The 27000-nt window shown below is 43.7% G+C and overlaps 1 protein-coding gene across 1 annotated transcript in view; it reads left to right on the forward strand.

The window, feature by feature from the left end:
* LOC307238920 (ALK tyrosine kinase receptor-like) overlaps positions 1-23895 on the forward strand; it is a gene marked incomplete at both ends in the record, with an annotated part of 114875 nt that extends 90980 nt beyond the window's left edge. The window contains 7 exons of the mRNA XM_080012074.1: positions 1907-1999; positions 17740-17841; positions 18490-18624; positions 22177-22267; positions 22555-23023; positions 23135-23247; positions 23566-23895. Coding sequence (XP_079868200.1) covers positions 1907-1999; positions 17740-17841; positions 18490-18624; positions 22177-22267; positions 22555-23023; positions 23135-23247; positions 23566-23895 — 1333 coding nt within the window. The remainder of the gene's footprint in view (positions 1-1906; positions 2000-17739; positions 17842-18489; positions 18625-22176; positions 22268-22554; positions 23024-23134; positions 23248-23565) is intronic.
* Positions 23896-27000: the final 3105 nt, after the last annotated feature.

Genomic DNA, 27000 nt, shown 5'->3' on the forward strand with positions numbered 1-27000 from the left:
ATGGTAACCACAATTAAGCTGACTAGCTGCAAGCTCCAACATCCAGATTGCAGTCAGTTAAAAGAAGCAGAAAAGGTCACACACACATACTTCCTGGGAATTGACCAGTGACAGACGAGGCCCATTAACCTTACCTTGTGCCGACGCGGCACCGTGGCGCCCCATAAAGCCGCTGTATGGCCCCTTCTCCTCTACAGGGAAGCTCTGCTTCTGCCTTGCAACCGAGATTACCCTGCACACTCTCCATGAGACTAATTTCAGATAGATAAATAGGTAGGTACTTGTAGATAGGTGGGTAGGTAAGAAGAAAGGTAGGTAGATAGGTAGGTAAGAAGGTGATGGTAGGTAGATACAGTAGGTAGGTCGGTAGATAAGTAGGGAAGAAGGTGATGATACGTACAATAGGTAGGTGGGTAGATAGATCAATCCACTTTAGTCCTCATGGTGCTGAGAAAGTACTTCACATTTAATGCGCACAACTTGATTCAAAGCCCTGCTCAAACCCTCCGTCTCCGCTTGGCACAGGCAGCTCCCATAGTAGCGGACCATGCTGCGTGTTAAAATGAACCTAATGGTGCAGGTCGCTTGACTTACCATTGAATTAAAAATGGGTTTTCTAGGAACAGTTAAGATAAACAGTGGGAAGGAGGTCTGGGAGGCCAGCTGAGTTGACTTGAATCGCAGCCTACTTAACAATTCCTCAACATTGTGCACAGTCTGTACAATAGCAACATGACCATCCCTCGTTTCTAGGCCAATTCTTCTGCTTCAAGCAGAAAACAAATAATTTGCACAAATCCTTTTCGCCATATAGCCAGGACCACCTTGATTTTGGCTCACTTTATAGCCAGATTCAATCGCAAAACTTATTTTGGTTAATTGATAAATTCCCATAACTGCAGCATCCCAGCATGAATACTAAAGAGTCTTCAGAGAGTTTACATACAGTGCACCAGACAACTCATAGTCTGTGCTCGACAAGTTATTTTGAGCCGAGCTTACTGCAGCTACAATCTCAATAAGATGCCATGAAGGTAGCACGTACTGTATCGGGCCTATGTTTAAAACTGTTTATATAAAAAAACAGGACATGTACCAGTTTGTGCAAAAACGGAATGAATGGATGCTATACCAAGCAGTAGCACGTAAAAGAAAATGGACTGTCCTAAACAGTGGCTAAAATAAAGAGTCAAAGTTAAAAACACACAAAAACATGTTTTGATTTGATTTGAATTTGACTTGACTTGACATCACTTAACAATGGGGTATTTTTTGCAGCTTGGAGTGAACTTTTCTTTGTTACGATCAAGGGAACCTGTCCTCGGAAAGTCACTTATTTTCTTTCGAAGAAAATACATTTAAGCACCTCGAGCAGAGTAGAAAAACAGAGCGTGGGCGCTATTGTTTCCTCCTATTTACATTTTTCTTTTCCCAGACAGCCCACATCGCCTGTCACGTGAAAAATTGCGGTTACTTTCTCAAAGTATACACAATCCAGTAGAATACAAAAGTGAATTTTAGGAATTCCTATCTCGCAAACCATGCCTATCTCCCTCTGCCTCTCTCTCAACGCTAAACCCAAACTCTTGCTGTGTTTCATTACACATTATTCCCCATGCACCAGGATTGCACTGCCACAAAAGCACCATAGGAAACCACACACTTGATTGGCTTGCCTCGGGGCAGCTCCATTGTTTGATTCCACTTGAGATTCACCGAGGGAACTTCCAAGCTCAAAACACATCTCTTAACTACGACTGCATAGCATTTCACCCATTGCATGTCTCTGAGGATGTTTTTTGGTGTTTCCGGAAGAGATGTAGGGTCTGCTTGATGAGCGGAACGACATAGTATTAAGCTGGCCGACATTTGTCTCGTCTTTTATTGTCTTTCCTGCCTATTTCAGGGACATCGCAGCACGGAACTGCCTGCTAACCTGCAAGGGACCAGGACGCGTGGCCAAGATCGGAGACTTTGGGATGGCCCGTGACATTTACCGGTACGCCCCGACCCCCCCCACCAATGCAGCCACACAGTAGTATGCCAAGTCTCAAAGAGAGTGGGCGCGGTTCTACTGGGTGTGTGTAGCCAATAGGTCGTAGAACACGCCCCTTTGTCAATTGAACTGACTTTAACTTTAACTTTACTCTGAGCCATAGGGGGCCAGACCCAAGAAACCAACCAATGGGGATTTTTGCATTAGGAATTTCAAGGATCAATGCAACGTCATATGGCTCTCTTCTCAGACCAGTTGTAGTTGTTGGTGGTATTTGCTGAAACTATAAACCTTTATATTACTGATTGCTGATTTCATATGTTTTTTGGAGTTTCATTTCTCAATATTGATCATGAACTAATTAAATAATTGATAACTAACCATTAATTTGACCCAAAACCTAATTTTGAGTAAAGACCTTCTTAACTAAACGACATATCTTTAACCACAGCTCCCACAAGCAGGGCGTAGGCTGCCATTTAGTGTTGCTGATCAAAATAGAAAGCGTTTTCCCACTGCTGCTTACAGTGCAGTAACCTGCCTCGGTACTGCACTCATAGAATCCCTTTTGTCCAGTGGAATTATTCAGAAATAGCAAAAATAACCGTCTCAGTTATATAATAGTATAATAACCAGTATACCTACGCATAAGTGCAATCCTCGGAAACATCGGTAAAAGCATCCTGAAAGCCAACACGGTTAATAATAATTATTGGTAGGGCTTGCAGTATAAAAATATATCCACTGCTTATCGCAGAATTTTATTTTTTGTTGTTATTATTTGAATATTGTTACGTCTTCTTTCGGTATCATTTCAGCGTAGACGGGATCTGGCGGGGAAATGGAAAAGGGAGGGGACACCCGAGTTTTTCATGTTTTATGTGTCGAGAACCAAGAGGCTTCAGGGTGGGGTTTGGTTTCAGAGGAGGAAGCCGCCTCAGAGTATCTGGGGACATGGTGGAGGTGGTGGTGGTGGTGGTGTTGGTGGTGGGGAAGGTGGTGAGTGGTGTTTCACAATTCCCAACAGGGAAACCGCATTAGCAGCGCTTAACTTAATTGCTGATGTCTATTCTTCCAAGTGTACCAGCGCGATGGATACAGCCATGCTTGCCCATCCATACAGGCCAAACACTGTTCCTTGTGCTTCCCATGCTTTCCACCAGCAGGGTCGTCCAATGCTCCCGTTAGCTTCCAAATCCCTATTTTTCTCCATTTTCCCACCTCCTTTCAAACGTGGTGACTCAACGTCTATATATAATATATATACACACACACACACGTACCAGAATACACCTGTATTTGAGCTATGGAATCACTGGGTTTGCAGCTAAGCCGCCCCTAATCTCCAACTCGGCTTTTCGTCTGCGTTGGTGGTGTTAGTGGCAGTAATAAATGCTGTCCATAAAACCCCCATTTACCGCCCCCCTTAAAGGAAAAAGGTTGATCCATCGGTGGAAGGATAACGCGCCAACATTACATTTCATGGGCCTTCGTTCTTTTCAAAATATTTAGTAATTTCCGAATGGAGATATATATATCTATATATATATATAGATATATATATTTATTTATTTAATTTTTATATGCCACTGACCCTTAAAGAATGTCTTAGCTGGGGTGACTCACTGCTGCGGAGAGGGTTTTTTTTGTTTGTTTGTTTGTTTCAAAAAAGGTCAAAAAAGAGGCTGGTGCAAAGTACAACCAAAGGCTGTATTTTAATTTATTGATTTATTTATCTATTTTATGTGCTTTATTTTGTAAAGTGTTGGGAACACTGTGGTATTTATGATCCCCTGATAAATGCTGATAAATCCACAGATAGATAGATAGATAGATAGATAGATAGATAGATAGATAGATAGATAGATAGATAGATAGATAGATAGATAGATAGATAGATAGATAGATAGATAGATAGATAGATAGATAGATAGATAGATAGATAGATAGATAGATAGATAGATTCATTGATTGATAGATAGATAGATAGATAGATAGATAGATAGATAGATAGATAGATAGATAGATAGATAGATAGATAGATAGATAGATAGATAGATAGATAGATAGATAGATAGATAGATAGAAAGATAGAAAGATAGATATGTAGATAGATAGATAGATAGATAGATAGATAGATAGATAGATAGATATCTAGACGATAGATAGATAGATAGATAGATAGATAGATACTGTAGAAAGATGGATAGATAGATAGATAGATAGATAGATAGATAGATAGATAGATAGATAGATAGATAGATAGATAGATAGATAGATAGATAGATAGATAGATAGATAGATAGATAGATAGATAGATAGATAGATAGATAGATAGATAGATAGATAGACAGATGCTCTGCTGGATGTGAGGCTAATTGTAATGCAGAGTTGCACCGTGCAGCTCTGGACAAATCCCTAACACTCCTCACAAGGTCATACAGCGCCCATTTTACTTTCCGAACAGCAGTGAACCGGATTTCAACATTAAACCCCCAATACACTCCAGGCCTCCGTCAAGTAGCTCAGATCTTTTTAACCTGTGTGAACTGGAGTGCAGCACCCACCCGCAAAATCCTTCAAATGAGGCCTTCCCGCCGGCTCTGAAGTCCAGAGCTCAAGAGCTAAAGTGTCCAGGTCGAGGCGAGACTGTCTCCACAGAGCTTCCCTGCTAAAAACTCAAATCTGCCCAGACGGAGAGGATCTACTGCTCTCCTAACAGGGATCGAACATACATTTTCACCTGCGAGGGTACTTTATTGAGTATCCATCAATCAGTCAACAAACCAACCAAAACTTTGTTTGTCAAGCACAGTCGACATCTCTCAAATCAACTGTTCATTACCTATATAATACACGATCAAACCCATAAAATAACAATATGACAACATGAGTATGACCTCAATTTGGTACTTATACTATATCTTGTCTTGAGATCATTTCCAACAACAAATCGAAATAACTTTGATTTTCAATTTTGATCCTCATTATGGAGTAAACATTGTATGGTCAAATCCGCATAGATTCAGAAGGAATTTGAACAAATAGCGGCCAAAAATTGAAAGATTTTAATTCCAGAGCCAATCAAAGCAAAGCTTCTCTGTGGCTAACGCTGATATGCTAGCTTTTTAATTTTGCCCAATAATAATAACAATAACAACAAATAACAATAAACCTAACAATAAACAATAAACCAGTAAGCCTCTGGCTTTTTACAAATGGAAATATAAAGCAGGAAATTGTGCATGTATGCATATATACACCGATCTGCCACAACATTAAAACCAACACTAATAATCACTAACATTGTGTACCTCCCTCTCGTGCTGCCAAAACAGCTCTGACCTGTCGAGGCATGGACTCCACAAGACCTCTGGAGGTGTCCTTCAAGAACTGACTGTTCACGTGCTGCCTAATATGTCAGAGCATCTCTAAAGGGCAGGTCTTGTGGGATGTTACTGGTATGCAGTGGTTAGCACCTCCCAAAAATGGTCCAAGGAAGAACAATCGGTGAACTAGCGGTGAACCAGCGTTTCAACGAACATGGGCGCCAAAGGCTCACTGATGCACGTGGGGAGCGAGGGCTTGCCCATCTCGTCTGATCCCACAGAAGAGATACTGTAGCATAAATTGCTGAAAAAGTTAATGCTGGCTATGATAGAAAGGTGTCAGAACACACAGAGCATCGTAGCTCGCTGCATATGGGGCTGTGTAGCCGCAGACCGGTCAGAGTGCCCATGCTGACCCCTGTCCACCGCCAAAAGCCTCTACAATGGGTATGTGAGCGTCATAACTTGACCATGGAGCAATGGAAGAAGGTGGCCTGGTCTGAATCACGTTTTTGTTTCCATCATGTGGATGGCCATCATGTGGCCATCATGTGGATGTGCGTGAGCATTGTTTACCTGGCACCAGATGCACTATGGGAAGAAAGCAAGCCAGCAGAGGCAGTGTGATGCTCTAGGCAATGTTCCGCTGGGAAACATTGGGTCCTGGCATTCATGTGGATGTTACTTTGACACCTACCACCTAATTAAACATTGTTGCAGACCAAGAACACCCCTTCATGGCAACTGTATTCCCTGGTGGCAGTGGCCTCTTTCAGCAGGATAATGCACCCTACCACACTGCAAAAACTGTTCAGGAATGGTTTGAGGATCATGACAAAGAGTTCAAGGTGTTGACTTGGCCTCCAAATTCCCCAGATCTCAATCCGATCAAGCATCTGTGCGATGTGCTGGAACAACAAACCGATCGATGGAGGCACCAACTCGCAACTTACAGGACTTAAAGGATCTGCTGCTAACGTCTTGGTGCCAGATACCACAGGAGGCCTTGTTGGAGAAATTGTCCTGCGTTGTCGCTGAGGTTCATCTGCCCACTACAGGAAAACAAAACTGAGAGTATTAAAGATATTTATTCTGCAGAATAAAGAGAAAGATCGGAGCGGCTCCAGAGCAGTGTTCTGAGCAGTCTACCCCTACTACTGACGAAAGAAGGTTTTATACAGATGACAGGTTGTGTACCATTGATTTGATTGTCATTTACAGGACAATGCCAAATCAATCAGGAGCTCATACAATGCTTTAACAGTCAAAGTCAGGTCACGGGTACAGTCTGACTATGCCATAAAACAAGCACACAATGCTCTATCAAGTTACCCTTATCTCCACACAAGGTTGAGTGAGGATGGAATTGTGTCTGGTTTTTCAATACGGGCATATAATAGGCATTGTTTAGAAAACAGTCGCTTTATATAAACTCTGAGAGACTCATTAAAAGCCCCAAGGCAATGTGTTTTAAAAGTTACGTAACATACAAAAGAATATTGTCTTATAGAATACATTTAAAACATCATTCACAAGGTTGATTATGTGCTTTTTTTCTCTCACACTCCCTCATTTTGTACCTACTGGAACAATAACTGAAGGAAAATTCGCCAATGCTAAAATTTCATATAATTGAGGCAAAGGGATCAGAAAATGACATATAAATTGAATACAATACAATTATACTGCAGAGACATCCTAAGAATTAAATATTGTTGCAATCAACTGGGAAAACACACATCTAATACTAAATATAATTGTATAAACTCATAACCAAATCTAAAAGATTAGAAACATCCCAGACAAAATTCAAGCACATCTCCACTTCAATTTGGCCAAAACTCTTTTCCCACATTCAACTAGAGAAGGGTAAAAGACCATTAAGGGTTATCTACACTATAATATGACAACGCACTGGGAAAAAACCCAAGTCGTACAGAAAGAAAAATCCTGTGTGAAGCCATTCTACAATTCTAATTAGAAAACAATGAATCAAAACCAAATCATGAATCAAATTATGAAATATACAAACATAGAGAGATTCCATAAATACATAATGCTATGCAGATTAAGAAATGGTTATCACTTGATAATGACAACAACAAAATTCATTGTGTGAACATAATGACTAACACATCCTATAAGTAAGGATAAACATATTTAGACAAACATCTTCACATCTCAACATCTCTGTCACCATCATAAGGTGGTTTCCAATCATCTAGTGGTATGGAGACAAACTGCCACGCTGTCATATTAGTAATCGTTTTACGAAGGATAGATATAATACACACTAGACAGCAGCATAGCATCAAACACATTATCACTACAGGTATCAATATTTTTATGAGCGAGAGAAATCCTTCGTCCCAGTGCTTTTCTTAGCCAAGTAAATGGGTCCCAAGTGTCAGCTTGGTCTTTCATTAAATCATCACATAACTCTTTTATAGCTTACATTTACATTTAGTCATTTTAGCAGACGCTTTTATCGTGTAGTATAGTAAGTTACTAGCATAGAGTATAGTAAAATACCTTTACCTGTTTACCTCTTTGATTCAACCAAATGTGTTGTATCTCTATCAATAGGATAATGCATTATTAGTATAGGTTGGAAAAACTTGTATCCCTTGCTAAACATCTAGATTTTTCCATGACGTTGATATAGGTGCGAGAAGGAATGATGCTTGCACTGAGTCAGGCATTTTAGTACATACATAATATAAAACGATCCGCACCATACTTTTCTTTAACTGAATGATTCAAAAATCTCCACCACATATTTTGTTGAAATGAATGTCCAGTGGAGTCAACATTTAACCATGGGTGGACTGTGTTTTTGACAGAACGTTAATTTCTCACTTGAGCCTCTTCTTCTGGATCTGGTGTGAGTGAGAGTGGGGTGGGGGAGAAGCTATTTTTTTAAGTCTCGCTGTGGAACTGTGTTCCAGGTGTTGGGTGATCAATAGGATGATGGCAATAATGATGAAAAGGATGATCACACAGATGTGACCAATCTTTTCCTGTTGACGGGGCGTCATCCTTTTCAAGCACAAGTACTGTAGAAGCATATCCTCTTCGTGGAGACAGAGGTTACTAGCACATACTCCATTGGGATCGTGATCTCAGTTCACGTCCGATGATTCTCAGTTGTTGTCGTTTAGCTGGTCCTCTGGAAGTTTGCAGACTTTCTTGCAATGAGATGCATGTATCCACATTGGTCGTTCTGCCACCTTAACTGCCGCTTCAGTGGTGAGGAGGATCTGGAACGGTCCCAGGAATCTGGCAGAGTTCCAGCTTTCCTCCTGAAGTTGCGTCTCAAAACCCAGTCACCTGGTCGGAGGTCGTGTAGTGGTCCTTCAAGTGGGACGGATAGGGTTGCTTTGACCTGGGCCCAGAGACTTAAACACTTTGGTGAGAGACACACATTATGACAACATTGTTCGGTCTAGATCCACGATTGTAAAAGTGGGGAATGTGGAATAATTCTGTGATTTCCCAAACAGTTGAATTGCGCACTATAGGATCAGTACACAAATAAATGTATGCACCTAGTTTAACAATGTTATCACAATGTCTTATATGTATGAGATATTGTCCATAGTATATAGATTAAGCTACAAAATAACCGACAGTGTGTAATTCATGCAGGGTTTTTAAATTCTCCTAGAATGCATTTCTCTAACCGCATTGGTCTCCCAGTCAGCACTTCATGCTGCGCAGTCCTGTCACACTATTTGATCGTCCTTGCATTCCCGTCATCACTAATGGCAGGAATGAAACTCAGTTGAGTTTACCTTTATTGGGATTCCATGAAGAAAAACGTGTTAATTATCACCAAACAATATTTGAACCATGACAGGGAGTCATCTTGATAAGTCCATCATGAGGTGTTTGAGGAGAGCACTTGGCATAAAAGTAAACTGGCGGTAGAAACGCCTCTTCCTGCATTGTTCTAAGCACAATCATTATGTTTACTTAATTCTTGAGTTATCCCTCCTTTTTGACAAATGTTACTTACCATATGTCAAACAAGCAAAGCAATAAAAAACTAGCGGGAGGGATACGGCTCAGAACATACAGTACAAAGTACCTCTGACACTACAATAATTTAGTGCAGGATGCGTTTGAGTAGAGGAAAAACAAGGTTAGTGAGGAATCCAGTATCCTCATCTGAGGTGGAGACAACCATTATTAGACAAGAGCAATATCAGGAATTGTGGCTTTGTCAGCTGCGTTGGCTCCAGCATTTCCTATCGAGAGGTCAACTATATTACTGTAAACAACACAAATAGGAAGATCAAAATGGGGGGGGTTATGACATCAAACATTAAATGGATGTTCTGTATGTCTCATTAATCAGCTTCACCGCACCGTATCACAAATGCCTGTACATATTCATGCAACCAGATAAAACAAAAGACAGTTTACAACAGATAGAAACGCAAACACAACCGGTTGTACAAAGATAGACAAACACTGTTTATACAAAAACAGATGACGGACAGACAAACAAAACAAAAAACCCTCCTTTTCGTTGTACTCATGAGTTTAAATCATCATAGTTTAACTTTTCAAGAACTTCAGTAGCAAGATCTTGGCCGGGCAAAGCCACAGCGACTGTCGCTGTCAAGCAATCATGTTACTCTCCATAAGAGGGAAGTACAGAAGTTAGAGTAAGCAAAGTGAAAGTTGCACATTTTGATGATGGAGAGGTCTTGCCAGAGAGAAATGAGCCGGTTTGCTTCATAGCAAGATAATGGCTAGATTTAATTCATCTCCATAAGATTGCAACAACACAGCTAACATAAACCATCTCCCTCATCCACAGTTAAAGTGCACCTACCAATCTGTTATGCTAGAACATTTGGCAATCGAAGGGCCAATAGATTGCCATGATAGATTTGATTATTTTGCTAACGACACATGCGGAAGGAAATCATAAACATCATAGCAAGCATCCTGTGTTGGGGTCAATTCGACTGTTAACGCACAATATTGTGGTGAGCAGAGAATTCCTTTCCCTGATAACAATTGACATACATGACTTTCCCTGAACCATATCTTCTCGAATTCCTTATCTTTTCCTTCATCAGTAATCCGGACGGTACAATGCAATTCTGGGGGGTTCATAAAAGCCTTGCTGTAAATCCCACGCATAGACATAAGCCGGTGTTCTTAGGCCATGTTGGACCATAGAACATTCTGCATCCTTCCTAACACACAAGATTTTAAGGCCACTCTGTACACTCGGTGATAATGCCTAACAAACACATAAGTTCCTGGCCACACAGGCGAATGGGACAACAGTTGGACAGTATGAAACTGTGACGGAATGTCATAGCGTGAGGTTCATCTTCATTGTCCTCTACATCTCAGGATACAGTGAAACTCTCTATCAATCTCAGACCTGCTGCTCCCACGACGGCGGCCGAGTGTCCCGATAATGGTTGACTTGATTTGAGTTTGTTAGTGCATAACACTGAGTACCTTGCACCGGAGTCTACAAGGTATGGTATTGACTCACCATTCATCTGGAGAATGATGATCGGCCGTCTGGCTTCTGGGGACAGAAGCTGAGAGAGAACAGGGTGGATAAACGTGTCATCCAAATCGAGATCAAATGAGGCATCTGGAGGAGGATTGTCTATTGAGGGGCTGGGGCTATTGTTTTTTGTTTTTTTAATCCTGCCCCGGCACACCGTCATTATTGATGGTGTCCTTGGTATCTGCCACATCCACCTCGTCCCCTACCTTGTGGGAAGCGAACAGACACTTCCCTGTTGTGTCTGTTAAGACAGGAACTGCATATGACACATGTCCATGTTCGTTGCAGTGGTAGCACATGAACGTACGGTCACTACCATATCCTGGTCCTCCTTCCGCTAGTGTATTCTCTCGTCTGCCTGGTCTTCCTTGTCCTCTTCCTCATCCTCTTCCTTGTTCATTCCTCTCATAGAAAGACACTTGAGCTATTTGCAAGCTATCAGCAGTCACAACGCGGCGGACATTATTTACTGCTTTTTGTCTATTATGGTGTGATACAGCATGTATCACATGGCATTTAAATTTGGTGAGCCGAACCCCCTCGTACCCTATACAGGTGTTGCAGGCCATCCTTCTGATTTATGGTTGAAGACCTTTAATAAGATAGCTGTTGCCCATACAGGCTATCGACATCTTCATGGGTCCGCCTTACACCACTATGTTGACTGAAGAGACGCACAAGGCGTTTGAAGTACTCGTCCAGGCCTTTATCTTCTTTCTGTTTACAAGCTCTTATCCCACATCATGATAGAGGGGTGGTTTATGATAATTTGTCCTAGTACTAGTTCAAGTTGAAGCATATGGAGCATATATGAAGCATACCTTTCATGAAGATTTGTTGTAAGTCACATGACGTTGGACGGTGCTGTTGTACTTATTGTCAGATGGCAGTGGTGTATCCTTCTCCATTTCCAGCAACCACAGGAAGATCTCCCATCACCAGGGCCATTTGTATCTTCCATGGCTGATAGACTAGGACTGGATTACCACCCGCCTGGGTTTAAGGACATTCCACCATGGGGAGAATGAGCTCTGTCTTTTCCATTAGGTTAGAGGAAACTATTGGGCACTGGAATATCGGCCCTAATTGGCTTCTGGTGCGGTGGGCAACAGGTGAGAAGTGTCCTCTGTTCTTCACTCCATGTTCTTGTTGCAAGTCCTGAGGAGAAGATGACCAAGGACTGGGGGAAGACAGATTAGACAAACCGGACTTACAGGCCTCCGATGATCAAGACTGGAGCTCATTCACAGATGGATACAGAGATTCTTTTGTCTTTAGATTTTGGGGGCCATTCTCTGGGACGTGTTGTAAAACCAGGGCTGGTATTGGAATTTGAGCCTGAGGTTGCAAATAGGGTAGCGGGTGATCCAAAAGCGGATAAATTCTGTATGGCCCTGGGACATTACCATCTGATGAGTGATATCACCTTGTTTCTGTTTTGTCTTCCTATTTTGTGCTTCTGTTACCCATGCATCATACGCTTTCCAATGAATTTTTCCTTTTCTATTCCTCATTCCTTTCTCATAACATTCCAGTTTTTTCCTCAATTGTCATAATTGGTTTAAACTAAAACTGCCGTTAGTTGGAAAGCCCAGTTTCTTCCATAATTGTAATTGTTGTACCGTGTCACTCCCATGTTTGTCGACCATACATTTTGCCGGACCGGTCCATTACGTTCTCTGAGTTATTTTCATACAGAACGCTCCCATTTCAGCGTGCAATTGGATTCGGGAAAGATAGAGAGAAAAAAAAGGTTATTACCACACATTCAGACTTGTCTCTTGTAGTTAATTCACAATTAATTAAAACCTTGCAGTATCCTTTCCAGCAATCCCACCAGATTTAGATTACGCTACTGTTTCACCAGGGACTCATGTGTGAAGCTAGTTTGACATGTTATGTACAACAGTCATACCACGCTTATCTCGTGTGTATGAATTTGCTTGTTTCATTGAGATTTTTGATCAGTCAGGTAGCTAGCATACCCCAAGACACTGATAAAATCACTCCAAACTCATCTCATTCATAGTGCTCCAGAGTGATGTAATGGCCAGGCGGTCACACACCCCAGAGACCAATATGATCACCCAGAACTCATGTGAAGTGTATCAATGCAAATAGAGTAAATACAAAGCAAAAAAGAGAGAATGAAAAGAAGAAAAAAAAAAAAAATAATAATAATAATAAATAAAAATATTCAAATAAATAAAAACCCTAGTACCTGGCAAAAATTAACAAAAGATGGGAAGAACAGTAAGCCAACCACACAATGGGCCGTCAAACTCCCACCTCCCCACTAGCTATTCAAAACATCAAGGCTTACTGAAAATAAAGCCACGAAAACTGGACTACCAGTACCTCCAAAATAAAAATAAAATAATAATAATAATAATAAATAAATCATAATAATTATATATATAAATATATATATTTTTTTTTATCACATGTTTATATACATATATATTTTATTCATCTATTTATATATGTATATATATATTTTTTTTAAATCACATGAGAATGTTGTCTTTATTTCCTTAACCTGCGTCCCAATACACCGCATGAAAGACAGGTGGCCTTATTAATTAGCATTATCAATTTAACTTTAGTTATTAATTTATTATATTTTATTTTGACAACACCAGAAGTTCCTCACCTACCTCAACGCTTTTGCTAGGAGGGAACAAAAGTACTATTCTGCTATCTTCCCCTCAATGCTTTTGCTAGGAAGGCTCAAGAATAATCTTTAATGATTATGTATTCAATAATGTCGACTTTATTATTGAATAATGTAAAAAAGAATTAAAAAACAAACAAACGAAAACCACAATCTCTCTTGATCGATGCAAAAATGGCCAGTTCATCCACGGTCCTCCAGTCCGATATATATATCTGCTGCCCTCCCTAGAAGGCGCAGCACGCAGCTGGCGATATGTCTATCTGGTGGGGGGGGGATTTCTGAGCTAACAAAGCTTCTTTAACGATCCTATAGATCGATACAATCTTTAAGCTTACTCAAAGCTATTTCCTTCGATCTTCCCTGATCTGCACAATAGCTAAGCTTACTCAAAGCTTTTCCTACGATCATTCCTGATCGGTACAATATCTAAGCTTACTCAAAGCTTTTCCCACGAACGTCCCTGATCTGTACAATATCTCAGTAAGTCCTCACCTTAATTTGTTCTGGATCTTGTGTTTCCACTCCTGGATCTGCCTGTCATGTCTAGACGACTCCTTCTTGGATATCTTACGGCCGGTCTCTGACTGCCGTTGTGCACACAACCTGGGCATGAAGTGGTCCAACAGAGTCAATCAGAGTCCCATCATCATCGCCAAATTGTTGGAGAAATTCTCCTGCATGGTCAATGAGGTTAATCTGCCTGCTACAGGAAAACAAAACTGAGAGTATTAAACATATTTATTCTGCAAAATGAAGAGAAAAGCGAAAGAGAGAAAGCAGGGTTCTCACCAGTCTAACTCTACTACTGATGAAGAGGGCTTTATACCGATGACACGTTGTGTACAATTGATTAGCTTGTCAATTACAGGACGATGCCAACTCAATCATCACTTGATCAATGCAAATCACAAACCATTGTATGTGCAAGGAGCACATACAATGGTTTAACAGTCAAACTCAGGTCACAGGTACAGTCTTACTATGCTATAAAACAAACACACAATGCTCTGTCAAGTTACCCTTATCGCCACACAAGGTTGAGTGAGGATGGAATGGTATTTGTTTTTTCAATACGACAATAGGCATTGTTTAGAAAACAGTCTCATCATATAAACTCTGAGAGACTCATTAAAAACCCCAAGGCAATACAAAAGACTATTGTCCTATATAAAACATGTAAAAAATCATTCACAAGGTTGATCATGTGCATTTTTCTCTCACAACCTTGAGAGGTCTTGTGGAGTCGGGTCTTATGCCTTGACGGGTCAGAGCTGTTTTGGCGGCATGAGGGGGATCTACACAATATTTGGTTTTAATGCTGTGGGTATATTGGAGTAATGAGCTTGAATCCCCCCATTGGATAGAGGAGTTGAGCCCAACAGGTGGATGCAGGGGGGGTCAAGGCAGAACAGCAGGTAGAGCAGGAGGGACCGGCTGCTCCAATGGATCGGCCCATTAAAGGCATGCCAGCATATCAGCAGAAATTGTGTTACTGTTGGCCGAAGAAGAAGTAGAGGGGGAAGGCGTGTCCAGGGACAGCAGGAGAGGAAGAAGGGTCAGAGAGTAGAGTTGAAAGTAGGAACTTTGAACGTTGGCACTATGAAGGGTAAAGAGAGAGAGCTGGCTGACATGATGGAGAGAAGGAAGGTAGATGTTCTATGTGTACAAGAAACCAGGTGGAAGGGGAGTAAGGCCAAGAGTTTCGGAGCCGGGTACAAACTGTTCTACCATGGAGTGTATGGCAGGAGAAATGAGGTAGGGATAGTCCTGAAGGAAGAATATGTTAAAAGTGTTTTGGAGGTGACAAGAGTGTCGGACAGAGTGATGAGCATGAAGCTGGAAATTGATGGGGTGATAATGAATGTGGTCAGTGCATATGATCCTCAAGTTGGGTGTGAGATGGAAGAGAAAGAAGAATTCATTAGTTAGTTGGATGTAGTGGTGGAAAGCATCCCCAAGGGAGAGAGAGTGGTTGTTGGAGCAGATCTCAATGGGCATGTTGGCGAAGGGATCAGAGACCTAGGTGATGAGAAGGTGATGGGTAGGTATGGTGTCAAGGAGAGGAATGTGGAAGGACAGATGGTGGTGGATTTCCCCAAAAGGATGGAATAGGCTGTTGTGAATATGTATTTAAAGATGAGGGAGGAACGCAGGGTGACATACAAGAGTGGAGCAAGGTGCATAATGACACCAAGATTCCTTGCAGCCTTGGTAGGGACAAGAGATAGAGAGTCGATTTTAATATCAATGTTGTGATAAATGCCTTGTTTGGCCGGGAAGACCAGCAGTTCCGTTTTCGCCAGATTTAAGATTCAAGATTCAAGATTTTTTTATTTGTCACATACATATACATACTTTCATACATATATTTAGTTGAAGATGATAATCCTTCATCCACGTGGATATGTCAGCGAGACAATCCGAGATCCGCGTCGAGACAGTGGGGTCGTCGGGCGGGAAGGACATGCCAGGAAAGCGTACTACAGATTTTGCTTTAAGAATGCTGATGGAAAAGTACAGGGAAGGCCAGAGGGAGTTGCACTGCGTCTTTGTGGATTTAGAGAAAGCATATGATAGGGTGCCCAGAGAGGAAGTGTGGTATTGCATGAGGAAGTCGGGGGTGGCAAAGAAGTCTGTAAGAGTGGTACAGGATATGTATAAGGGCTGTCAGACAGTTTTAAGGTGTGCAGTAGGCGTGATGAAGGCATTCAAAGTGGAGATGGGATTGCATCAAGGATCAGCTCTGAGCCCTTTCGTGTTTGCAATGGTGATGGACAGGTTAACAGATAAAATCAGGCAGGAGTCTCCGTGGACTATGATGTTCGCGGATGACATTGTGGTCTGTAGCGAGAGTAGGGAGCAGGTTGAGGAGAGCCTGGAGAAGTGGAGGCATTAGAGAGAAGACGAATGAGAGTCAGCAGGAGTAAGACAGAATACATGTGCTTGAAGGGGAGGGAGGGCGGCGAAAAGCTGAGAATGCAAGGAGTGGAGGTGGAGAAGGCAGATGAGTTCAGGTACTTGGGGTCGACCATCCAAAGCAGCGGAGAGTGCGGGAGAGAGGTGAAGAAGAGAGTACAGGCAGGGTGGAGTGGGTGGAGAAGAGTGTCCGGAGTGATCTGTGACAGAAGGGTTCCAGCAAGAAGGTCTACAGGACGGTAGTGAGACCAGCTGAGGATGGAGCTGCCAGGCAAGAGGAAAAGAGCAAGGCCAAAGAGAAGGTTTATGGATGTGGTGAAGGAGGACATGCAGGCGGTTGGTGTAAGGGAGGAAGATGCGCAGAAAAGAAGGTATTGGAGGCAGATGATCCGCTGTGGCAACCCCTAAGGGGAGCAGCCGAAAGAAGAAGAAGCATGTGGTGCCATCAAGTTGTCTGACAGAACTAGCTCCGCAAGCTATGCCTTATTTATTTACAAATACAAGGTCCTCCAAGACAATTACCTAAAGTAATAACTGAAGTAGCTTTTATGTAATTTGCCCATTTTTCCCATACTTTTACCTGTGCTAAGAAAAGATAAGATAAGATTAACCTTTATTAGTCCCACAACAGGGAAATTTACATCGTTCCAGCAGCAAAAAGGAAGGAAATGATCTGACTTTAATTTGAATTTCCAGTAATCTTGCAGGGGTTGTTTTTGCTGCTCACGTCTGAATTTCCCTACAGGAATTAATGAAGTTTTGTCTCATCTTATCTTATGTCCCTCTTTCCACCTTTGTTCATGTGTTTTGTCGGTTTTACCTTTTATATTTGACATAATATATTATTTTGACGTATTTTACATAATGATAACATAATTTCGGAGCTACTTGTTCGACCTACCACTAGGATTTTAAAAGCAGCGGTGGGGGGATAATTCTCACAAAATGCCCAGGATCTCCAGCCATGCCTTAAATTAAATTCTGATTTGAAAACATCCCATCCTTCCTTTCTTTCTTTCTTTAACGGAGATTAAAGAGTTCTTTACGCCGTTGCATGGTCCATTTGGAATAGGCACGCCTGATGATGGCGTTTCATTGTCAAACGCGAGACATCTTAATTTTTCTATTTCCAATTATTTCGGGAGCCTTCACTTTCATGATGTCTGTTCCCATAGCAACATGGCGGTGATGCTGTGAACTCCAGCAACTGCTTAATCTCCAAATGTTTTTTTCTGTGTGTGTGTGTGTGTGTGTGTGTGTGTGTGTGTGCACGCAGGGCCAGCTACTACAGGAAGGGTGGGCGTGCCATGCTGCCAGTCAAGTGGATGCCACCTGAGGCCTTCATGGAGGGCATCTTCACCTCCAAGACCGACACCTGGTGAGGGTCCTCCTCCTCCTCCTGTTCTTCTTCTTCTTCTTCTCCTTCTTCTTCTTCTTCTTCTTCTTCTTCTTCTTCCTCATCCACCACCCCTTAATTTTTTTGTCCCATTGCCACGTGGTTAGCTGTATTTGCTAGGTGTCCCTTTCTGCCCTGTGTACCGCCTTTCATTCTACCTTTCTACACATCTTCATTTCTTCCCTTCCTTCTTCTATTGTACCCTTCTTACTTTCTTCTCTTCTTCCCTCCGCATCTCCTTCCCTTCATAGCTTCTTCCCTTCTCCCTTTCCTACTGTCGTTCCTTCCTTCCTTGTTCTCTTCCTTCCTACCTACTTGCCTTCTTCCCTCTCTTCCTTTTTCCCTTTTAGCCTTCCTTCATTCTTCCCTTCCTCTATTCTTCCCATTCTCACCTTCTTCCCTTCTAAACGTCCCTATTTCTTCCAATCCTTCCTTTTTTCCTTCTTCCCTTGCATCCTTTTTCCCTTTCTCCACAGTGCTTCATGTATATGTGTATAGTTACTTTATGGCTTGGTGCTGTAGCTCTCTATAAGCCCTGCATCAAGCACCATGTCTCTCTCTCTCTCTCTCTCTCTCTCTCTCTCTCTCTCTCTCTCTCTCTCTCTCTCTCTCTCTCTCTCCCTCGCTCAGGTCTTTTGGGGTCCTGCTGTGGGAGATCTTCTCCTTGGGCTACATGCCGTATCCGAGCCGCAGCAACCAGGAGGTGTTGGAGTTTGTCACCAATGGGGGAAGGATGGACCCACCCAAAAACTGCCCCGGCCCAGTGTAAGGACCAGTGGACACACTCGTGGCAGAATTTGCTTCATCCTTCCCCTCCTTCCCTCCTTCCCTGCTTCCCTTCCTACCTTCCTCCCTTCTTCCCTTCCTACTTTCTTCCCTTCTTCCCTCCCTGCCTTCTTCCACGCCCCCCATCCTTCCTTCTTCCCTCCTTCCCTTCTTCCCTTCCTACCTTCCCCCCTTCTTCCCTCCCTGCCTTCTTCCATGCCCCCCCATCCTTCCTTCTTCCCTCCTTCCCTTCTTCCCTTCCTACCTTCCTCCCTTCTTCCCTCCCTGCCTTCTTCCACGCCCGCCCATCCTTCCTTCTTCCCTCCTTCCCTTCTTCCCTTCCTACCTTCCTCCCTTCTTCCCTCCCTACCTTCTACCACACCCCCCATCCCCATCCTTTTTGACTTCCCTCCCTTCCTTCCTTTTTCCCCTTCTTTCTACCTTCTTCCCTTCTTCCATTGTTACACTCTTCCCTTCTTTCCTTCTTCCTTCCCCCTCTCCCCTTCCTTCCGTTGTCCCTTCTTCACTTTTCGCTGCCTCCCTTCCTGCCTTCATCCACTCATACTTTCTCCCCTTCCTGCCTTTACTATGTGGTTATCCTTGTTGGCTCATTCAAGGCTGTCTAACTTTGTTTTAATTCATTTTTGATTTTGGATCAGATCTTCAGGTGGGATACTCAGGTGGGATTGAGGTCGCTAAAATAGTTTTCCCAAACGTCCCCATCTTGTATTGCGAATTTTTGTGGATTTGCACTTTCTATACTGTTCAACGTGTCCAAGAACGGACCCCGGTACACTGCGTTTTCAGCCTCCTGAAGCGTGTCATTGGTGTAGTGGAATTTCTTTTGTCTCATGGTCTGTTAATACTGTTTTAGAGTTTCTAAGTATTCATGACATAGTCTTTTGTCGCTTTATTGACACCTTTGTGAGTTATTTTAGCAGTGTGAATTGTTGCATGTGTTGATTTCATGATTTATTTCATTCAAATTCAAAATTTGTATAAGTTGTCCAGCACTGTTTGGAACCCATCTGTATGACTGGTTTAGATCGTACAGCTTACTGGGCTGTTTCTTTACAGTATCTCTAGTGTGTTTTCTCAAGTAAATATTCATCTGGCTGTGATCTCAAAGGGGGGTTTGAGCTCTGACAGTGATAGCGTTGAATGAGGAGCGGTCCCTGTCTGAGATGGCATAGTCCACAACGCTTGTCCATTTAAACTAACCTTTAATGTGTGTGTGTGTGTGTGTGTGTGTGTGTGTGTGTGTGTGTGTGTGTGTGTGTGTGTGTGTGTGTGTGTGTGTGTGTGATCATTCTTTATCTAGGGTCACTGTACCTCATGTTTGCAGCAGTCTTACACAGTGTGTGGAGCATCTCTTTGATCGCCCCCAGTTCAGACATTGGTGTAGTAGTGGGTAGGAGAGGGGCAGGATTCTTCATTATCGATGCTTAAGTCATCTGTTGGTGTTGGTCGGGTGGGGGTGTCTCCTGTGGCTAGGTGGGGCAGGAGGGTGGGATATGGGAGGGGGACGGAGCGCTGCAGGGGGACGGGACGCTGCAGGGGGACGGAGCACTGCAGGGAGGTGGGAGTTAGAGTTCCTCCGACTTTCTTGTTGGTATGTGGGTGGTCTGCACTTCCTGGGTTCCTGGTTTCTATATCTCTCTCTTATGTCTCTCTCGATGTCCCCCTCTCTCTCTTCTCTCTCTCTATGTCCCTCTATACATCCCTCTCAATGTCCCTCAATACGTCTCTCTATACGTCCCTCTTATGTCTCTACCTCTGTCCCTCTATATTTCCTTCTCTATGACCCTTTCTATCTCTTTCTTATGTTTCTCTTGATGTCCCTCTATCTCTCTCTTATGTCTCCCTGTGTCCCACTCTCTCTCTTTAGTCCCTCAATACATCCCTCTGTCTCTCTCTTATGTCACTCTGTCCCTCTACATATCCCTCTCTATGTCCCCCTCCCTCTCTTATGTCTCTACCTCTGTCCCTGTATATTTCCCTCTCGATGTCCTGCTCTAGCTCTCTCTCAAGTACCTCTATCTCCTATGTCCACCTCTCTCTTATGTCTCTACCTATTTTCCTCTATATTTCCCTCTCTATGGCCATCTCTATCTCTCTATTATGTCCCTGTCTACATCCCTCTACCTCTCATGTCTATCTCTATGTCCCTCTTTAAATCCCTCTCTGTCTCTCTCTATGTCCCTCTTTAAGTCCCTCTCTGTCTCTCTCTATGTCCCTCTCTCTCTCTCCCTCTCTCTTATGTCTCTCTCTGTCCCTCTATACATCCCTCTCTATGTCCCACTTCTCTCTTTTATGTCGCTCTATACATCCCTCTCTATGTCCCTCTCTCTCTCTTAAGTCTCTCTATACGTCCCTCTCAATGTCCTTCTGTCGCTCTTATTTCTCTACCTCCGTCCCTCTATATTTCCCTCTCTATGTCCCCCCTCTCTCTCTTATGTCCCTCTATATGTCCCTCTATCTCTTATGTCCATCTCTCTCTTATGTCTCTACCTCTGTCCCTATATATTTCCCTCTCTATGTCCCTCTATATTCCTCTCTTATGTCTCTTTGTATGTCCCTCTGTCTCTCTATATGACCTCTCTATGTCCCTCTCTCTCTCTCTCTTATGTCACCCTATATCTCCCTCTTTCTGTCTCTTATGTCTCTCTGTCTCTCTCTCATGTCCCTCTATACATCCCTCGCTATGTCCCTCTATCTCTCTCTTGTTTCTCTACCTCTGTCCCTCTGTACATCCCTCTCTATGCCTCTCTATCTCTCTCTTGTCTCTCTCTCTCCCTCTGCACATCCCTCACCATGTCCCTCTCTCTCTCTCTTACGTCCCTCTATACATCCCTCGCCATGTCCCTCTCTCTCTCTTACGTCCCTCCATACATCCCTCGCTATGCCCCTTTATCTCTCTCTTTTTATCTCTACCTCTGTCCCTCTATATTCCCCTCTCTAAGTCTCTCTATCTCTATCTTATGTCTCTTTTTGTCCCTCTATATCTATGTCTTTATATCCATCTCTCTCTTATATCCCTCTCTATGTCCCTCTATCCCCCTCTCTTTCTTATGCCCCTCTTATGCTCGAGAATTTTTTCATCCTATTTTTCTCTCCTCTTTTATTTAACCCCCCACCCACCCACACTCTTCCATGGCTTCCCAACCAGCCACTATTCTTTTGTGTTTTTGTTTTCTTTCTTTCTTGCTGTTCTCCCTTTTTTGTTACTGCATGGAATGAAAGGTGGCCCCATGCAGCGTTATTAATCCGTCGGTTCTGTCTCTCATCGGGGCTCACCAAACGCAATTGTTTCGTTTCAAAGAAGTTTTCCCACAAATACTTCCATCTTCCGTATTTCCTTCCTACCTTCTTGAATAACTTCTAATGTCACTCACAACATCTTGAAGACTACCAAACTCCTAACCTGACACAAGAAAAGGTGCTAGGTAGAGCATTGTAAAAGAAGTGTCGTAGTACTACTGACAATGATGATTATAAAATGTATAGTATTTCTAATAATAATAATAATAAGCGTGTGTTGTTGCGTTCTAGGTATCGTATCATGACTCAGAGCTGGCAACACCAGCCAGAGGACAGACCCAACTTCTCCACCATCCTCGAGAGGATCGACTACTGCTTACAGGTAGCTGAGACATTTCAAGAAATGTATCACCTTTAATGTTTGTACATCAAAAACACTCTAAAACATTCAGAAACATTTTATTATTTGGAAATGACCAATATTATGTTTCCTATAATTATATCCAGCCATGACTCATCAACCGAGATGGGCACCCTAACCCTAACCCTAACCCTAACCCTAACCCTAACCCTAAATTCAGAAGTAATGATAGAAAAAATTGGCGTTTCAATTTCAATCAGGCTTTAAAACATGAAAATTGAGGTCTGAGGTTCTTCCGACCCCCCCAGGACCCAGACGTGGTGACTATGCCGCTGCCTGTCGAGTACGGTCCGATCCCAGAAGAGGAGGATCGGGGTTCATCGCAGGCCGACGACTCCTCAGCGCCCCCCCTGCTGGTGGTGGATGAGGAGGGCCACCTGCTGCCGCCACCGCCCTCCTACCCGGCGGTGAAGGAGAGCCAGAGGGGCGGAGCGGAGGTCACCCTATCCACGGAGACCAAAGCCCAGATGGCCACCCAGGCCCCGTCATGCCTCCACCAGCACCAGCAGCAACAGCAGCCACCACTCCACCCGCAGGCCCCAGCCACCCTCTCCGCTCAAGCAGCCATTGCCTCCGCGCCCTCATCCTCCTCCTCCGCCGCTGCCGCCAAGGGGCTGCACGTCTCCGCCCTGTCCACCTGTGAGGGTGGCCACGTCAACATGGCCTTCACCCAGGGCCACGCCCCCGAAAAGGATGGCCGCAGCGGGAAGACCACAAGTTTGTGGAACCCCACCTACGGCTCCTGGTTCTTGCAGCAGCAGCAGAGGAAGCAACAGCAGCAGCAGCAGCAGAGGCAGGGTGGCGTGGGTGGTGTGGGAGGTGTAGCAGGTGGGGTCAGCGGCATCAGCAGCGGCATCAGCAGCGGCATCAGCAGCGGCATCAGCAGCGGCATCAGCAGCGGCATCAGCAGCGGCATCAGCAGTGGCATCAGCGGCAGCAGCGTAAGCGGCGGCAACGGCGGCAGCGACGGCAGCGGCGGCAGCGGCGGCAGCGGCGGCAGCGGCGGCAGCGGCGGTAGCAGCGGCGGCAGGGTGCCCGGCGAGGGGCAGGAGCACGTGGGGAGGACAGTGGCTGAGGCGGCAGGGGCCCTGGGGCTCCACCAGCACCAGCACAAGCAGTTCCAGCAACAGCTCCAGCTCCAGCACCATCAGCAGCAGCAGCAGCAGCAGCAGCAGCACCAGCTCCAGCTGCTCCACCACCACCAGCAGCAGGGGCTGTGCAGGCCCCAACTGCCCCCGCCACCTCCGCCCGCCGTCCAGTCGCCCCTGCTGCTGGATTCGGCCGCCCTGCACCCGGTCCCCCTCTACAGACTGCGACGCTTCCCCTGCGGGAATATTGGCTACGGCTACCAGGAGCAGGGCCTTCCTCTGGAGGGTGCCGCCCACCCCCTACAGCCCCAGCACCCCCCTGCCCTCCCCGCCTCCTCATCATCCTCCGCCACGCTGCAGAGGGGGGCCACCCTTCCCACCCCGGTCACCCTGGGTCGCTCGGGCAGGGCAGAGGACAGCTGTCCACTGCTGGTCGCCATGGGAACAGTGCAGGACCCCCGGCTGCCCAGGATGGAGGGCCATAATGCCACCGTGCTTTAGCCCAAATATCTGCAACATTGGCTTTTTTTTATTTGTTTTATTTGTTTAAAGGCCCCCCTGACTGAAGAGACTGTGTTTAAAGGAGACACTGTGCGAGGTGACTAGTAGGAACCCTCCGCTCTCCAGGGTCCTCATATATCTACAGTGCACAGTACAGTGCGCCATGTACACCGTGCGTGCGCAGGTTTCTACTCAACAACACGACACTTATCGACAAGTATTTCTACTTCAAAACGCTTCTGAGTCTGTGCACACCTAGTGAGTAGACACAGAACCAAGAGAGAAAGAAGGTGAATTGTGGGCACATGCCAGCCTTTAATTGTACAACAGAGGAACTGTCTTTCTATACAAATGTTAATGATGGCTAAAACGGCTTGATACAGATATCATGGCCACAGTCCCCCTCAACCTATCTAAAGTGTAAACAAACCAAATTGAAAGAGTGTTTTATTTGGTTGTTATTTGTATGTGCGTGGTGTTTCCATCGCAAGCAGTCAAGGCCGGAGATGCAGCAATTTAATGAAAGGCAACACAGATGTCCTTTTTAGGTTCTCCCTGTAGATTGGAGATACGGCTTCTTTTATTTTTCAGTAATTGGTCTTCAGTCGATTTTCTTTCTCCCATTTTATTGGGAGTTCTGTGACAAGGTTGCAAGTGCTCTTGAGCTGGAGACGGATCGCTGCAATGGAGTCATCTCCACTTGAGATTTTTGGCCGCCGTCGCATTCCAGGGGGAAATTGGGGACTGATCTAATATCTCACAACAGACACTTAGTTCATGAGCATATTTTGGGTGGTGACTATTATTCATAACATATTTACACACAGGATATATTTGAGAAACAATCTTTAGTGACAGCGATTAGTGGATATTATGGCCGAGCAGGTAGAGGCGTTGATTAGAACAGTTAAGCCCAGAAAATAGCGTTACTTTACTGTGATGCAGCCTTAAAAACAACATTTAACTATATAGGGATTTCACGAGAAAGCCAAAACCCAGACGATATCTAGTCTCAGATCGCAATGTCGATATCATTGGTCCAGGATACAAACTTCCAAGCAGAATCGTTTTGCGGCCGCTACCTCTGTTCCCAACACTTCTATCGCTCTTCAATGCCATTTTTTTCCTTTACTCGGCCATCATAAGATAAGATATAACTGCATTAATCCCTGTGGAGAAATTCAGGCGTCACGGTAGCAGAAAAAAAGAAAAAAAAAACTGTGCAAATGATCAGACTTCAGATATAATAGTGAGGTATTGTGTAGTATATAGGGAGTTTTTGTCACTATGTATGGTATTTTATTTATGTTAATAGATGGAAAGGTACTTTTAGGTGTGCGTACGGATGTTCCGTGAATCTCAAATTTTTGTTTTTGCAAGGAGGACTGTAACCAATTTGTTTTCTATGAGCACTGTGATAAATGAGGACCCTGGAGGGGTGATCAGTCCAGGAACGGACGGACGAACAGAAGTCATCCATTGGATGCCTAAGCACATCAAAGAACTAAGAGAAAGAGAATGAAAACAAAACGACGAGCAAAGACCTAACAACGTGGACGATAGTCTAGTTTTAAGAGTAAAAATAAAAGGGTTTTGGTTTTTTTTAACTCTGGGTGGATAAGGAAGGAAGTTCGGCGGGAAAACCTGGGAGACGATGGGATGAGAGTTTTTTCCCCGTCGCGAATGATTACGAACCGGCCCCAGATCGATGGATCTAAAATGTCTATATTTTGACAAAATCGAGACTCTGGTTGATATATTTTGACTTGGCCGGACTCGATGTCTCGCTAAAAGCCACGGTGTATCCCCTGATGCAAAGCCCTGCACCCCCTTACGCCCCCTGGATTCCACGCTCGGAAAAACAAACTCGCTATCGGGGCTATTTTTCAAGGACACCAAGAGAAACGTTGGATGCCGACACCAGAGACATTTTTACAAAAAAAACAAAAACAAACACTCGAAAAAAAAAAAAGTATCAGAATAATAAAGAGGCAGGGGGGGTTGTTTGTTGATGTTCACATGCCTGCTTGTTAATTCATTGGTTTATTTATTATCGGGGTGATGCTCCTTGGATGAATAAATGGCAGACACACATGTTTTGGATTCAAACCAACAACCATTCATTCATTTCACGTCAGCTGGTTTCACATTCTTTTGGACTCTTTGGACTAGAAGTGGTTTTGTATTTAAATATAGAACTGAGGGTAGTTTGAACTGAATAATTTGGCGCACCGATAGAATAACGAACAGACAGAACAATGAGATAGGAGCGCGATTCATAGCCATAATTTGGGATCGCAGGCCAGCGCTTCCTAACAACCTCCGTTCAGCTTTTCGCGGACACAGATTACCTTTGTATTAACGGATGTGGGCTTCAATGTGGATCTTGACAAATGGATTATCTGGACAAAGACCAGCACCAAAACCAGACAGAAGGAGCTGCATAGTCCTTAACAACCTTAGTCTAGGACTTCCCAGTCTAGAACTAATACCTCTGAAATTAAGCAACTTTAAATTCTTGATTAAATGAAGGAATACTTTAGTCCTGATTTATATCAAACCCCATCCAGGAAACTACTCCAATACGATATAATCCATCGTATTAGAAATATGTCGTCAATAATAACGTCACTCAATAATTAAAAAACAAAATCATAATTTTACGTCAGGATTGACCGACTTTGTGTTAATAACCACATTCTGTTCGCTTTAATGACTCGGCGGACGCAGGTTTCAGTATATTATATATATAAATTATGAAATTACTTTATTTTGACACTTAAGCAGAAGTTATTCCAAAGCGCTACTTGTGCCTGGCAACCATGAGACAGGGAAAAAAAAAATTGGTCCCCATTTTTAGGCAGTGTGTCCAGACGTTGAAATATTGGGTGTGACCAAACAGATTGCGTCCTTTAAAATCGCCATCTCAAAGCATTCTTTCGTTCCCTGATTTGCATATTTTGTATTAGTTTTGACTGTTGTTGCACAAAGAGACTCGAATGGAGCCTCGGAACGGAGTCACGGTTTCTATTTTCCCATCTCCTTTTGCTGACACATCCCGTTCGCACATGAATCCATGAATCTCCTTTGTATTTCTAAGGCAGA

This window comes from Zeus faber (assembly GCF_960531495.2).
Source record: "Zeus faber genome assembly, chromosome: 13".
In the NCBI taxonomy this organism is placed as follows: Eukaryota; Metazoa; Chordata; class Actinopteri; order Zeiformes; family Zeidae; genus Zeus; species Zeus faber.